The 14,545-nt window shown below is 36.1% G+C and overlaps 1 protein-coding gene across 1 annotated transcript; it reads right to left on the reverse strand.

Moving 5' to 3' along the window:
• Nucleotides 1-9,764: 9,764 nt before the first annotated feature.
• On the reverse strand, nt 9,765-14,337 carry LOC142357490 (transmembrane emp24 domain-containing protein 2-like). Its single transcript, XM_075409101.1, has 4 exons — nt 14,162-14,337; nt 13,883-14,081; nt 11,108-11,224; nt 9,765-10,083 (listed from the first exon to the last, which is right to left on the reverse strand). Exons 1-4 carry the CDS (start codon nt 14,333-14,335, stop codon nt 9,959-9,961), a joined length of 615 nt encoding a protein of 204 aa, XP_075265216.1. The 5' UTR covers nt 14,336-14,337; the 3' UTR covers nt 9,765-9,958.
• Between the last annotated feature and the right edge of the window lie 208 nt (nt 14,338-14,545).

The raw sequence follows: 14,545 nt of genomic DNA on the forward strand, positions 1-14,545 counted from the left end.
CCTATCAAATTTTTCTGATAATATCTAATGGTTTCATCAACTTTTGAAATTCATTGTTTTCAAAAATGTTAACGCATTTGCAAAATTTTCCCTTTCGTTCTTTTTGTCCACATGTTACCTAGTTTCGTTAATAGCTGTCCACTTGTTACCTAATTTAGCTGTCCATTATTTTTTAGAGAAGTACAAGTTTTTTTGGATGCCTTTGACTCTTTTATCCATTTTGAGTTTTGTTATCAATTGTTTTTTTTAAAAAAAAACAGATTAAAGGTTTGGTTACAATTAGCGTTTGTTTTTGTTATTTGATTTTGTTGTTTATCTTTCTCCTAGTGTCGTAAAGAGCAAGTCTTATCAGTTCTTCAAGGTGGCATTATTCGTTTCATTGTCTCACTAATGACCGGTCCCAATGGCTCCGATGAACTTACAAGAGAATCTATCTAGTTTAATTAGATGAAAACTGATGGTTGTTATGACTGTGCTCCTTTCTATTCTCGTTTTTGCTGGTATGTTACCGAATTACAGTACGGACAGGTGCCATGACCTTTTTTGTGAAGTACAAGTTATTATTCTCAGATTAGATTTTACCTTATGCTATCTTGACTTGGTTAGTGATTTTTTTTTGAAAAAAAAAGACTTAGTTTGACGATCATTAATGTTTTTAATGTGTTGTTTTTCCACATTTGGTAGACAATTAGGTAAAAAATGTGGATGAGCGGGGTTAAAACAATATGTGAGAAGGCAAATTACCAGGCCTCCTTGTTGCGTAATAGATCAACTCACCCAAAAATCATCTATGAATAGATGAAATCAAAGCTCATCAAAAATCCAACTATTCAATTCGATAGATAAAATATAATTAGAACGAAGCAAAAAAGTGACAATTTTCAATCGATTCTACGGGAAACTCAAAGAACTGATTGAAATAATGATAAATACGTTTGAGTGAAATGATGGGGGGGTGTTAAATACATAGGGGTGAAAAAGTTGGACATCGTTTAGGAGATAATTCAAATCATTATAATCCACACAAATTCATAACCATCGGAATCTATTCCTTGGTAATTTAAATCCGAGCAATATCTCATGTCTTCAAGAAGATTTTTCCTAGTATTGTACTAACTTGAACTAACTTGAACGGAATCTGAATCTATTCATTGGTAATCTAAATCCGAGCAATATCTCATGTCTTCAAGAAGATTTTTCCTATTATTGTACCAACTTGAACGGAACAAGTCAACTGAAATCAACAGAGGCAATTTTTGTAAATTAAGAAAATAACGAACCAAAAACAGCTCATCTTTTCAACTTTATTTTTTTTTAAAAAAAATCAAATGGATAACGTAAACGAAAGGATAACCGCTATAGAAATTTTTTTTTAAAAAAATGTACTTTGGTAGGCCCAAAAAAATTTTTTAAAAATAATTTTCCTTTGTTTTCTAGCAGAGTTTCTCGGAAAAAAAAACAATTGATTGAGTATAGAAACCTAACGGCAACTATCAACGCAAGTTTGCTGAACAAATATTAACTGGCTGGGAGATAAACAGTTTCGTAAAATTGTAATTATCACTCAATGAAAAAACCACACGCACTTGGAACACTGTGTTTGTTTGCAAACATTGTGGTGAGGTGTCACTTAACATTAACTGTTTTTTAAATTTAGGTTAATTTTAATCAAATAGTTTTAACAATGTTTGTTCGTAATTGATTGGCCGCGCAAAGCACTCTCTCCACTAGATCTCAAGTTTCTGCATTTGTCTGAAACTTGGTCAATTTATTGCTGGTGTATGTAAACTGGACGGCAAAATTAAGTTAGCACATCCTAATTTCACAAAGTTAAAATTCAACATTTGAGGGCTTTGTTACGGCTGCTTTAATAACCAAAATTGTATACTATGAAGCATAACGCCGTCTGGTTTGAGGATTTCAAGTTTAAAAGTTGATTTCTAGTTTAATATCAAGCAATTCAAAATTCCGGATCTCATTTCTTCGACTTTGAGTTATTGACTACACTTTTTACACTCTTTCGTGAAAATCCGGCTTTCCGTAAAATCCGATATTGCTAAGTGTTTTACCTAAAATTCTCAGGCCTTTAAAACTACATAGTAAAAAGGAATGTATTTTCAAAATGTTAACAACCGTTTTTTTCTAGTCGTTATCCAGCTAACTCCCTTGTGATTATGCTATAAACTTACTCATACCTAACAAATATACAGCTACATGAATTGTTCGTGTACAATTTCGTCTATAAATGCCATCTTTACACTTTTTTAATTGCCGTTAGGTGTAGGTACGTACATTTAAAGACATCGGACCAATTTGAGCAAACAATCTTCAGGGAAAGTGAGGTGAAACTAATAAAGATAACGCCAAGTCAATAATTATAAGCTCACTAAATGGATCTTTTAAATGGCCATGAAATAAAAAGAAATAGAAAAATAAATCAGATACAACATATTCCATAAAACAGGTTACAGCCTTAGAGATTAAAAGTAAATAAAAAACCTGCTTCAAATCTCTATAGAGGAGGTGTTAAGTTATCATATGATATAAGAATCAAATACAAATGTTCAGGCTGAGGTAAATACAATCAATTTTCGTAGTTAGATTTTGCCCTACGACACTCACGGACAAAGAGGTTTTCAAAACCACAATTTTTGCTGGTCTTACCCTTTGCGATATATTTGTCTTTGTGGTTTATTGACCAAGAGAGACCGCAGTTTCGGCAGAGTTGATTTGTGGGTCGAGTTTGTGGTTGAAAATCTGGTCGTGAATTTGCGTTGCGAAATTGAAGTTGGGGTAAAATAGCGCTTACTTGTGGTGTGGATTGACTATGTGAAAGTTGAAGCTGGTTTCGATGACCGAGTTCAATATTGCTCGCCAAACGTATTGCCTGGCCACGATCAACTGTTCTTTAAAGCTCTCTCTCTCTCTCTCTCTCTCTCTCTCTCCTCTCTCTCTCTGAATTTCAGAGTCTTGCGTCTTGCTTGTTGGCTATAAAAAGATCTCCAATGAGAGTATTTTCTCGATTACCTAATTCGCAATTTTGTGAGAGTTTCTTCAGTTTTCAATAAAAATAATCGATTGATTCCCCCATTTGTCTGTTTCGTCGTGAGTAACAAATATCGATCGAATGCGATATTTTTTGATCTATTAAAGGCCTCTTTCAAGATGTGCCCGAGTTTTACTGTAATTAGGGTGTCCATTCAGGGATGCGGGTTTCAACAACTAACGAATTTTCTTCCTTCATTTCCAATGCTAGGGTATATTACTCAGACAATCTTTTGGTCCACTTGGTTCCAAGGTTCATTACAACACATTGTTCCAATTTCCTACTGCCGTTGTCAACGGTTTTCCCAGTTCATCTTTAGCTGTGCAATGCGGGCTAGTCCCGTGCGTTCTGATTGTGCAGATGATATTTGAATGGTGCCTTCATAAATCGGTTCATGTGGGAGTTGCACTTGTTCTCTTTGAGGGCCAAGTAATGTATCTAGAGTTATATTTTCCTTCAGTAGGAGAGCTAACTCTAAAACTTCACCCATTTTAGAAGAAGATCCAAACTTGGTTTCTCCCAAAAAGGCTCGATGACTGAAGGGGTCCGCTTGTGAGACGCTGGCTTCGCCATGTTGTACACAATCAGAATTGTGTACTTGACTTTGAGACTCAAGTTAGCGTTTGTTTCTGTAGACTGCTATTTCGCGTTCGCTTTAAAAACTTTAGTAAGAGTGATTCATTAGGCGAATTATCTAGGTTAGTATTGATTGTTCAATTTGATGATGAAGACTGTTTGCAGAATTAAAGAATTAAGATTCAGCAGCTATAAGCGATCAGCAAAAGCAAGAGAATGAATCTTTACTATATACTAAAAGTCATCAATAAAAGATTCCCAATGCGGGAATAAGAACAACAGACATGTAGGTGATCAATATAAGTTAACTTGGGGTACAAATGAACTAAACATGATTTTTTGATAACTGCCCTTTAAGTAAATTAAGTACAAGGTTGAATTAGGTACATCATATATGAATTCTACTGCATTAAATAAAATGATATTACTAAGTACGATAAGATCAAAAACCTAATAATGGAAGTAAAATTATGCTACAAAACATTATATCTGCACTGTATTGCTACAAAACCTTATATTACATATGAATAAAGAAATATAGATGTTTTTGCGATTTTTGAAAGAGCTAAATCTTTACCTTTGGCATTATGCGTTACTGAAACTTGGCTTAAAGGCCGCTATAACACAGAGTGCGTCTCAATTGATGGATACCAGAAGACATTAATCTTCAATATGGAACACTAAAAAATGAGGTGTTGGCATTGCTATGAGGAAAGAACCTGCAAAACTAGTGCAAAAGCTCAGCAGCAAAAATTGTCATTTGTCAACCGTTAAAATTTAAAGAACAATAAAAAACCCTGAAATTTGGACTCTAACGGTTGTCTACCAAAAACGAAACACAATTACAGCCATTTCTTCCTCCAACAATCCAAAGCAATCTGGATAACAAACTCAGCATTTGAACCCAATTCTAGGCATTTTGTTTCTAGGCAACCTAATTCTAGGAAACAACAAAAAAAGGTCTTAGAAGACATTTGCAGTTCATATAGATTATCAAATATGTCATGCGGTGCTCATACTATCGAGAAAATCATTTCAAAGACCAGGATAGAGGTCGTTTACAGCTCCTCGAATGTTAATTATTTTAATTCTCAAAAAATAATTTTTCAAACCCCAAATTAATCTGAAATCTTTTAGCAAACATACAAAATCTCTGAATTGTGATTTGGCCTTTGAAAGGATAATCAAATTATCACCAGAGAAAAACAAAACTATGTACAGCCGATAAAAAACTAAGAGCTGCATACACTAAAAATTTTGGATAGAAAACACAATTAAAAGCTTAGCATTAAGAAAACGGTTTCACCAAAACTATTTACGAAACCCAAATAGCGAGAACAATAAAGTTAATTAAAATCGAGAATTAAATAAAGAAAAATAGTTAAAAAAAGAACAAAAAACAGGAGTTCTACCATATTAGTTTAACAACGAATGCTAAAATCAACCTAAAAACGTCTTCAACAACATTGGAAATTTGGAAGATACGCAGGATATTGTCTCTTCAAGAGAAAAAGTTTTGAAAAGAGTTTTTTTACAACTATTGGCAAAACACTGGCTGACAAAAAAATCCGTTGAGAGAAATCTTAAAATGAATGAAATTTGCATAGCTCATGTTTGAAGCCAACTAACGAAAAACAAATTTCACTGAAAATTGACTCGTTGAAAAACAATTACAGCACTGACTATGATGGACTTATTAATTTCCTACTTAAAGAAAAAGAATGCGACACTTGCAATTCTAATTAGCAAATCTTTTGAAGAAAAAAACTTTCCTCAAGTACTTCAAGAGAGCTATTGTCCTGCCAATCATAAGGAAGGAAGTTTCGATTAAGTGGAAAACTACAGACCCATTATTCTATTACCAGCAATGGCTTAAGTTCAATAAATATTAATCCACAATAGCATGGCATATCTTCTTGAAAAATATGGCATAGTCAATGAAAGACAATATGGTTTCCAACAAAAAGGGGATTATTGAATCACTCGTAACGTTATTGGAGAGTTTTTTAGACAGAGTTGGGAAAGCGATGCCAAAGACACAACAGCTGCCTTTATAGATCTAAAGAAAGCATTGGATACCATCCAACGCAGCACTTCACTAGGAAAACTTATTTGTTGGAATGCGAGGTCACATGTAGGAGTTTTTATAATCTTATTTGACTGACAGGCAGCCATGCGTAAAGTCTGGCGTTTTAGGATTCAGAATTCTAAAAGTTGATCATGGTATCTACATTGGTCAGTTCGAGGCCCACTTCTTTTTCTGATTTACATAAACTATATTATAAAACTACTGTATTCAAATCACGGCAACGGAAAGCAGCTTAAGTTTCTGATTATCTCAATACGTCCCTTGACACAATCGGAAAAAACTTTTGTTGACAATAAACTGACACTCAGCTGCAAAAAAAAACAATTCCTATACCTGAAGGCTAGTGGGCAAACTTTAAAGAGTAAATTTTTAATTAACGCAAATTCATAACAAAAGAAAAATGTAAAATACCTCAGAGTTAAGATAAATGTAAAGTTTAATTATAAAAAAATAATAATAATGTCCTATACGTGAAACTGTTAAAAATTCTTCTGACTGTTATATAGATTCAAAGCTATGATAACATTTTCCAAACTAGTTACAACATATGGAACTTATGTCCAGCCTATTATAAACTACGAAGTCGTATTATATGGTACACGCAGCAAAAAAACATTAAAACCTCTTGAGTCAAAAAAAGCAGATAAGCAGGTTAATCTCCGGAAAAAAAGGAATCAAAGTCTACCTCAGTCTTAAGAGAAGAACAAAAGATCTCCTCTGTAAAAACATTACATATTTTGGAGCCATTGAAGAAACTAATTGAAAGGCTAAGAGAAAAAGTGAAATCAGTTTTCCTGATGGCGTTATAACGGAAAGAAAATTGAAACTACCCAGTCAAAAAAGCAAAATCGAAACGACTAAAAGCATCCAACAGGGTGAGTGGTTTAATCCCTAAGCCCAAAAGGAATTGTTTTGATTTTGAAAACTACTAAGCTTCATACTAAAATTCGAACCTGATTTTATTTTAAAAAGTGCGAAAATATAAGCAAAACGACAAAAATGTTTCCAGGATAATTTTAGAAATATTTATTTTTGTCATTAACGAAGATGTCTCCGCTCCCTTTTATTAATCTATCGCTCATAAACCTTAGTGCTGCTACTTGGCATCATTCGACTAGGACCGTAAGAACCTTTTGATGACCTAGCAAGTGGGTCGTGTTTTGCTGTAGCTTGGTTATTTAAGGTAATGCTCATAGCCTAATTGAAAACAATTTATTGTTCTTATTATAAAATAACTCTGGACACAATTGGAAAATGCTGTCATTAGATCCAGGTATATCATCCTCAATTGATACTCTGGCAGACAGTTGGTCTGCACTGGGCGTTTGCAATTGCAATGAACACGGAAATGGGCCTACGAAATCATAGACGGATGGTTTCTGCAACTCAAACACAGACAGCTGCTAAGAATGTCAGTGCTATTAACCAGCACAATAAGTCTCGAAACTAGAACTTCATGAAAAAAATGAACTGCTCTGTTTCAAAAACTAATAGAAAATTTTTATCAAAAATTAGGGCTTCAAAATCATAACGCCAAAAACCAAAACATCAGCATCATGAAGAAATGCGAACTTTGAATAAAGTCAGTATTTTTTCTGCCAATAATTCAACACACGATGAAACAAGTGTCTAACTAACTATTTAGAGCAAATAGGGACCAACTTTGATAGCTAGGAAGACTGCAATTTCTGACTCTTCATTAAAAAAATAGAGCGATTTTTTAGAGCGATTTTTATAGAGCGAATTTTGTCCGGAATAGAGCGATTTTTTTAGAGCGAATTTTGTCCGGAATAGAGCGATTTTTTTAGAGCGAATTTTGTCCGAATTTTTTTTTCTATAATGGTGGATTGAGGAAGTTGATGGAGGATGTTTTCTATAGTGAACTGCTAAGTTGCAACCGGAATAGTAGATCAATATCCCCAAGTTCAATGGTTAGACACGCCGAGCAATCTAGACTTGAAAACAATTTTTCATTAATCAATAGATACGCTCGGAAAAATCCTAGTACCATTTGCGCCTAATGGCTGCTGAATCGAAAAAGCTATCATCATTGTAGTAGCTACTGGACTTTGAACTTCAATAAGACCTCATGTTAGGACTTGCGAAAAAATATGAGGTGCAATTAAGCTTTCGCGGCTAAATTAGGAACAACTGAGAACTCTGAATCAATACAGTAGTATTTAGGATGCTCTTGCTAAAGCAAGAGGGTCTCCGTCATTGAAGGGTCTCCGTTATATCTGATTGAAATGGTCATACTTGTTCGCAAAAAATGACAATCAGTGCTGAGCAAAACTCTCAAGAGAGGAAACTGATTGACAAGGAGAACAAATTAGACAACTGCTCAAAATTTCAATTTCAGCCTCAAAAAATTATTAATTGTAAAAAAAAGTTCATTATTAATTGTAAAAAAAAGTTCATAAAGTTACAAATAAACATTCATTACAAAATGCAAATGAGCTACTATTGAAATCCAATATTCGAGAACAGATGACGTTTTAAAACATCGACGTTCCACCAGGAGAAAATCAGATTTCATGTCTAGCACAAACTTGCGGCAGCTAAAAAAAACTTGTAGATTATCAATACTCCTCGAGTTATAAAAAGGAGAGCTCCTAAAAATTAGCATTTCAGAAGCTGACGATATTTATCTGCTCCATTAAATCAATCCGAGTTCAATTAAGTAACTCAGGTATTCGTCTGACAAAGTTCTATCAACTAACGTCGGACAATTTGATTTAGGGGTTGTATGCTAGACAAATTTTTCGGATCTTTTCCGTTTGTGCCCCCCAGTTACAGAGCACGTGCCATTACATAGTAAATCATGATGTAAAAATATGGCACGTGCGTCTGGGGGCGCAAATAATATGCGCCCACTAAGCTGGGGGGGGGGGGGGGCACAAACTGAAAAGATCTTAATTTACGATAAGGTGACACGTGCTCTGTAACTGGGGAGCGCATAACGTACTGAGGGGCACAAACGGAAAAGATCCTGCAATGGCTTTATTTCAGCAACGAAGTTTACATCAGAGTAAAAGAACTTGAGATCACTCAAAAAAGACAAGCGTGAAAAAGTCACTTGAGAAGTCAAAGAATGCCCTCGAACAGAAGCGCAAAATTTCGAGCAAAAAATTATACACAAAAAAGACCATCACTTCTACAATAATTGATTGAAATTTTGGGGGACTATAATGGGGAACCCCACCCCTTAGACACTTATCTACATTTGATCTGAATCTCAATTTTCAGATTTGAACTACTAAAAAGCTAAAACTATGCAGTCACTTAATTTCAAAAGAATTAACCATAATTTATATTGATACTGAAAAAGCACATAATAAGTATATGAAAACTTAAGGATAAACTGAACAAATTTACAAAGAGTAAAACTCATGACCAAAGCCCCATTATATTTATAACTGATTAGGTAATTTTCATAATAGTAATTTGAAATCTGCAGTATGATTGGCAGACATCTGCAGGCTATAGGCGCAGGTAAATATCTCAATCAGTAATCAACAGCCAAAAATCAACTGCAACCGTACGTTGATTTCTAAGAGTACAACTTGATTTCACGAAAACTTCACCAAAACTTGATTTCAAGGAATTATTAAACTCACGGAATTATAATTCTCTTATTCTATGACATGAAATTGCGTCTTAGAAACAGTTCCCTTAGCTCACTTAATCGACGCTAATCAATCAATCTACATTTTTCTACACTACCGATAAGCCAAAGTCGAAATTCTTCATTCAGCATCCGATTTCTGTCCAGTTCATGACTTTATGACGTAAACTATTTTCTATTTTTCTTTAGGGGTATAATTAATGGTGCACATAAAATTGGCTGCCGGTTTCACTTATTTTTTTACATTATACATTTACATTTATAGTTCATAGTCAAATTCACAGTGAATGACAATTCAGGGATCAATTCTGTAGGCCTTGGCCCGTGCTTTTCACCACCCCCCCCCCCCCCACGTTGTTTGCAAATCAAAACTTGAATAACACTTTACAATGTGTACTGACTAATAGCACGTATAGAAGGTGGCGCTAAAAATGTATTCCCTCAGAATTTTTAGGTGAAGGTTAAAATGTTTTGGCGAAGGGTGGCCAAATTGATCCCATTTAGTTAAGTTCAGTCCAGTCTAGTTTTTGGGTTCCATTCCCCCATCGATTCATTTATTCATCAGTGTGGCATGATATCCATTTGTCGTCGTTTCCCTAATTCCTTTCAACTTTCTCCCTTTTCAGACGACTCGTCGCACCTCAAAGAACCTCTTGAGGTAATAAATTTGTCCGATCGTCATCGTCACCAGAACAGCGGCCTCGAAAAAAGCCCAGAGCACCACTCGTGAATTTGTGTTCTCGTTTACTAAAATTGGCAAAATCGAACGATCGGTTCATGATGTCCGTTGATTCCACACCATCACACCATACCCCCCCCCCCGGTTTAGCTTTAGCGGAAGTAAATAATACAGTCAATATCACTAAAAAAAATCAATTCTGCAGCACTTTTACGGTTTTCAAGTTTTACAATTTTGACAACTGCTTTTATGGAAGTTTCAAAATTGTAACTTTTTAAAAACACAATAGGAAGTTGTAGTTTTAGATTGAAACATGGTAAACCGCGTAGATGTTTCATTTTCATAATCGATAGTCCTCGTTGAGCTCGTAATTAGCTCTGGCGCAGGCCTGCAGTAGAACAGAACAGCCCATCGTTATAATGAATCTTACTCATCACTGAAATTTACTAAGGAGTGAGTGCATTTATATGCAGCGGCTACTACGGAATGAGTGTATTTTTTGCAGCGGCGATGAAACTAAAATAACGTCGTACAAGTTTGTCTCACGACTGCTGAGAGTTTGACTTCAAAACCTAACTGGGAGCCTAGCTAATGCTTACCTGGGAGTCGGGAAAACAGAGTGAAAAGAGGATACTATAATGCTATAATTAATTGGTGGGTTAATTGATGATGGCGGGGGGGGGGGGTGGTTGAGTGTAGGGGGTTAGGGGCAGAAAGCGGTGGAAAGGTGGAGAGATTAGGAGGGTCAAAAAATGAGCCAAAAAACTGCCCTTTACACCATGGTTTTACGTCTTCTCCGCAGCTTCGGTGAAATTTACATGATTAGAAATCTAAGAGAGCTGATCAGGGACTTAATGCCCTCTAGGCTTTCACGTTTATTGCGTTTTTAAGGACGAAAAGTCAAGTGCTCAGACAAAAAGTTGATAGTACCAGAAGTCGCATTAAACGAAAGACTAGCAGGGCTACTATAATTGCTGCAAACTTCGTTTGCAAGCAATTAATCAATTGTAATTTACATTTTGATGCTTTTGGGTGAGAATTACGTTCATATCAATTATTTCAAAACTGAGATACTTTCCAAGTTTTACTTACTTTGTCTGTGAACGCGTTCTCTGACTTCCATGTACTCCTGCTCGTGTTTCACATTAGTCAGACCCCTCGCCAACTTCTCGACCATATCCTTCAGCTTGTTATGGGACGTCTCTTCATCTTAAATAGGAATATATAAGCATTATCAAGTACATTTGGAAGCGTAAACCGCATCACCTTAATAAATCTCATGGATCTGGAGACCATATTGGACATGCCTCAGCTTATAAATCAATGAGAGAACTTTTTTCATCTTTTTTGTATAAATGGGGGTGTGATCCACCTACTGGACGGAACATTGAGCCCTCATTATGAAACATCACAGCATCGTATGTAAATTTACCGCAAAAATACTTATTCATAGCATCGCAACAGAAGCAAGGCACTATAATTCTTTTTTTTAAACGGTAAATTAAGAAATGCCCCTCCCCAACACTGGGTGAATATTGGCTGGTCCGGGGCCCTCCCAGCACTACATCTTTATAAAGTATTGCTTAAATCTATCAATAAAATGATTATATATAAACATCCGCTGAGGAAGTAAAACAAAAGACAGAAAGCATTAGAAAATAAACAGCTAATGACGAAAGCAGTTGAGTCACACTAACAGCCTCCCTTCTTCAACCACAGCTCCCATCGAAGCATCAAAAATTTCGCGCCGCCTAAGCGTCCATGACCCGCGAATGAAGAGGACGAAACTCCTCAGGAGAGCAAAGCTGATTTTTGTCCTTAGATATGATATGATATCAGCGTAGCTGACTTCTTTTCGAGCAGAAAGCTTTGATGCCAGCTGTTTCAGCGCTTTTGAAGCTGATGGGCCAGCTCCACCAGTGCATGCAAAGATAAGCGGACAAAATGTTGCTTTCTCAACCTCAGTTATTCTTTGTTCATACTTGTTCGATTTTGATAGTTTCATGATATTGTATGCTTCGCTACTGCTTTCAGGGCAACTTTTTGCACAAGGGTTGAGAATTTTAACATCAAAATAGGTTTTGTTGAACCTCGACTCCCAAAGTCCTTGATATCTAATCTTGCATCATCATCAGTTGTCGTTGATTTAAGAGCAAAGGTTTCCCCTTGCAACGGCTGAAAATGAGGTTCGATCTCTACATCATGACAGACATCACTTAACAAGTTCGAAATTGAATCGCGGAGTTCACTATGTCTCATGTGCGTGTATCCTCGTTTCTGACAGAAGAGGGCATGAGCAACAGTGAAGTTTTCGTTGCATGCGCACAGTGATGGCATCGTCACTGGTTCCCAGCCACAGCGAAGGGCACTGCCATCACGAAACTCGCTTTTTGTTAGGTCGAAGTGATATCGCTTCAATGGCATAGCGTTTAACCAGCCTGATGCTCCCTTTTCACTAGCTAAGTCAAGTGAGTAAATCTCGTTCTTATTCAATTCGCTCTTCATTTTTTGTCTTTTTATGATTTGATAACAAGCTTTCTCCTTTTTGATTTCTTGCATGATCTGTTGTTGCTTTAGTTCGGCTTCGGGCAAAGATAGGGATAAGGGACTTGACAGTTGAACTGATCGTTCATATTCCCTAAAGCAGTCTTCGGGTATAAGGAAGTTCACTCACTTATCGTTCACGAGATGTTCCTGTATTTTCATTGTACGCGGGATTCTAATAGATTAGGTAACAGCTCATCGTTGATTGATATCTCACATTCTTTTAAAAGATCTTCGATGTTGGGTGTTGTACGTGCATAGAGGGTCAATTTATGCTGAACCGATGAAGTGAACGATTTAAAAACATTTTGAGGTGAAACATTGGTATGAGCGTCCAGCTTTTTTCACAGCCATTTCGGCTGTTTCAGTGATCTTTCCACAATTTTTTTTCTACATTATCACAACCTATTACACTACCAAGTGCTCTACAACCGCCAACTATTTCCACTTCGTCGGTGAAAAAAACTGCAGTGCTTTTTCAAAAAGATGTTCTTTAGTAATAATGTGGCATTTGGTAAGATGATCCTATCGGTCGTAAACCAGGGCATTTATCAAAAGCTATCAACCGACATGAATTATATCGAAGGAGGAAAGTCAAATGAGACGTAGCTATGCGTATTGCTAGTTTAGCAATTGTTTTGCATAGATCAGTTGAAGACGACTTGAAGGAAGTCAGACGCCTTTGCCATTCGTTGGCATCAAGACCGCAAGGGCCATGACTCCAATGGGTCTTCATGGCAGACTTTGTAACCATTTAGGCATTGAGTTTTTCAAATATGGATTGATGGTATGGCAAATTTTTTGGATGTTCATTGCTCACTAGATAATTCAAAATTGCTTTGCTTGATTCCGGATGTTTCTCGCGTAAGACATCAAGAACTGTTTTCATGTCAACTTTGTCAGTTAAAGAAAGGACACCACCTTTCGCTTCTTCTGTAAGACTTTGAATGGCATTGGATATTTTTCCTGTTGACATGTGTTTATCAAATTCTTTGTATTCATCAAAAGATCGTTTTGCTTTAGTTCTGCTCATACGTTCTGCTCATTCTTTTAGAGCTGCGTCATATAAAATAATTTGTTATGAAAGGTAAAACGATACGTAAGTTTTTCACTTGAACAAAGTTGATGATGTTCTAGTCGATTAAACATAAAATTTTATCTCAATTTATATATTTAAGATATGCTAAAGGTTTCGGCAGAGAATTTTTTTATCAGATGCGGAACTGATTATTTGCACAAACTCAACATCGAAGACCTCCCCAAAGATGAAAAAATTAAGGAGAAATGACTATCGCTTTTAAATGCCAGGAAGTTTGAACATACCTTCAGGCTTTCCTGTCTCCTCTTTGTCGGCACTAGCATTGAAAACATCCATACTGAACATCACAACTTTCGGGGTCATGGTCGACATTTTATTTCCAAAACAGTATTTGTACACCCCAGCAACATCAGCAGAGAAAGTATTCCTGCCATTCGACTCTCTGGCTCCTTGATAGATGAGTTTACCATCTGGAGCCATAATCTAAACACAATCGAAATCATAAAGAACATTTAGGATATATTTGAAATGAACCGTATAACGAAATCGAAGTGCACACAAACCGTAACGTCTATGTCCAGAAATCCCCCTTGAGCAACTTCAAAAATCAGTGCCATCTTTGCCTTCTTCTCAACTCTTTCATGGAAACACTCTTCTGAATGCGCATCGATGGTCACAAAATACGCATGGAGAAAATCAAGGCAGCTAAGCAATGATAAAAACAACAAAAGCTTCATTTTTTTCTGAAACGAAAATCAAGATACGGATCTATTTTGTTCCCGTGATTTTTATACCCCCAGATACAAAATTTGTGTAGCTATAAAATAATAATAATAATAACCGAGGCTTTAGGAAAATCTAACCGGGTTAATCTCCCGGTGAGATAAGTTGGGTCTTTCCCATTATAGTCCCCTCCCCCCCATTATGGTAAAATTACCATGATTGGG

The sequence above is a fragment of the Convolutriloba macropyga genome, unplaced genomic scaffold (genome assembly GCF_964194025.1).
Source record: "Convolutriloba macropyga unplaced genomic scaffold, txConMacr16.3 SCAFFOLD_898, whole genome shotgun sequence".
In the NCBI taxonomy this organism is placed as follows: domain Eukaryota; kingdom Metazoa; phylum Xenacoelomorpha; order Acoela; family Convolutidae; genus Convolutriloba; species Convolutriloba macropyga.

Excerpts from the sequence above, each read along its gene's own strand:
- LOC142357490 (XM_075409101.1), bottom strand. The coding sequence starts at position 14,335 with ATGAAGCTTTTGTTGTTTTTATCATTGCTTAGCTGCCTTGATTTTCTC. Across the intron at positions 14,082-14,161 it reads TTCTGGACATAGACGTTACG|ATTATGGCTCCAGATGGTAA; the intron begins GTTTGTGTGCAC and ends GATTGTGTTTAG. Across the intron at positions 11,225-13,882 it reads GGAGACAGGAAAGCCTGAAG|ATGAAGAGACGTCCCATAAC; the intron begins GTATGTTCAAAC and ends TTCCTATTTAAG.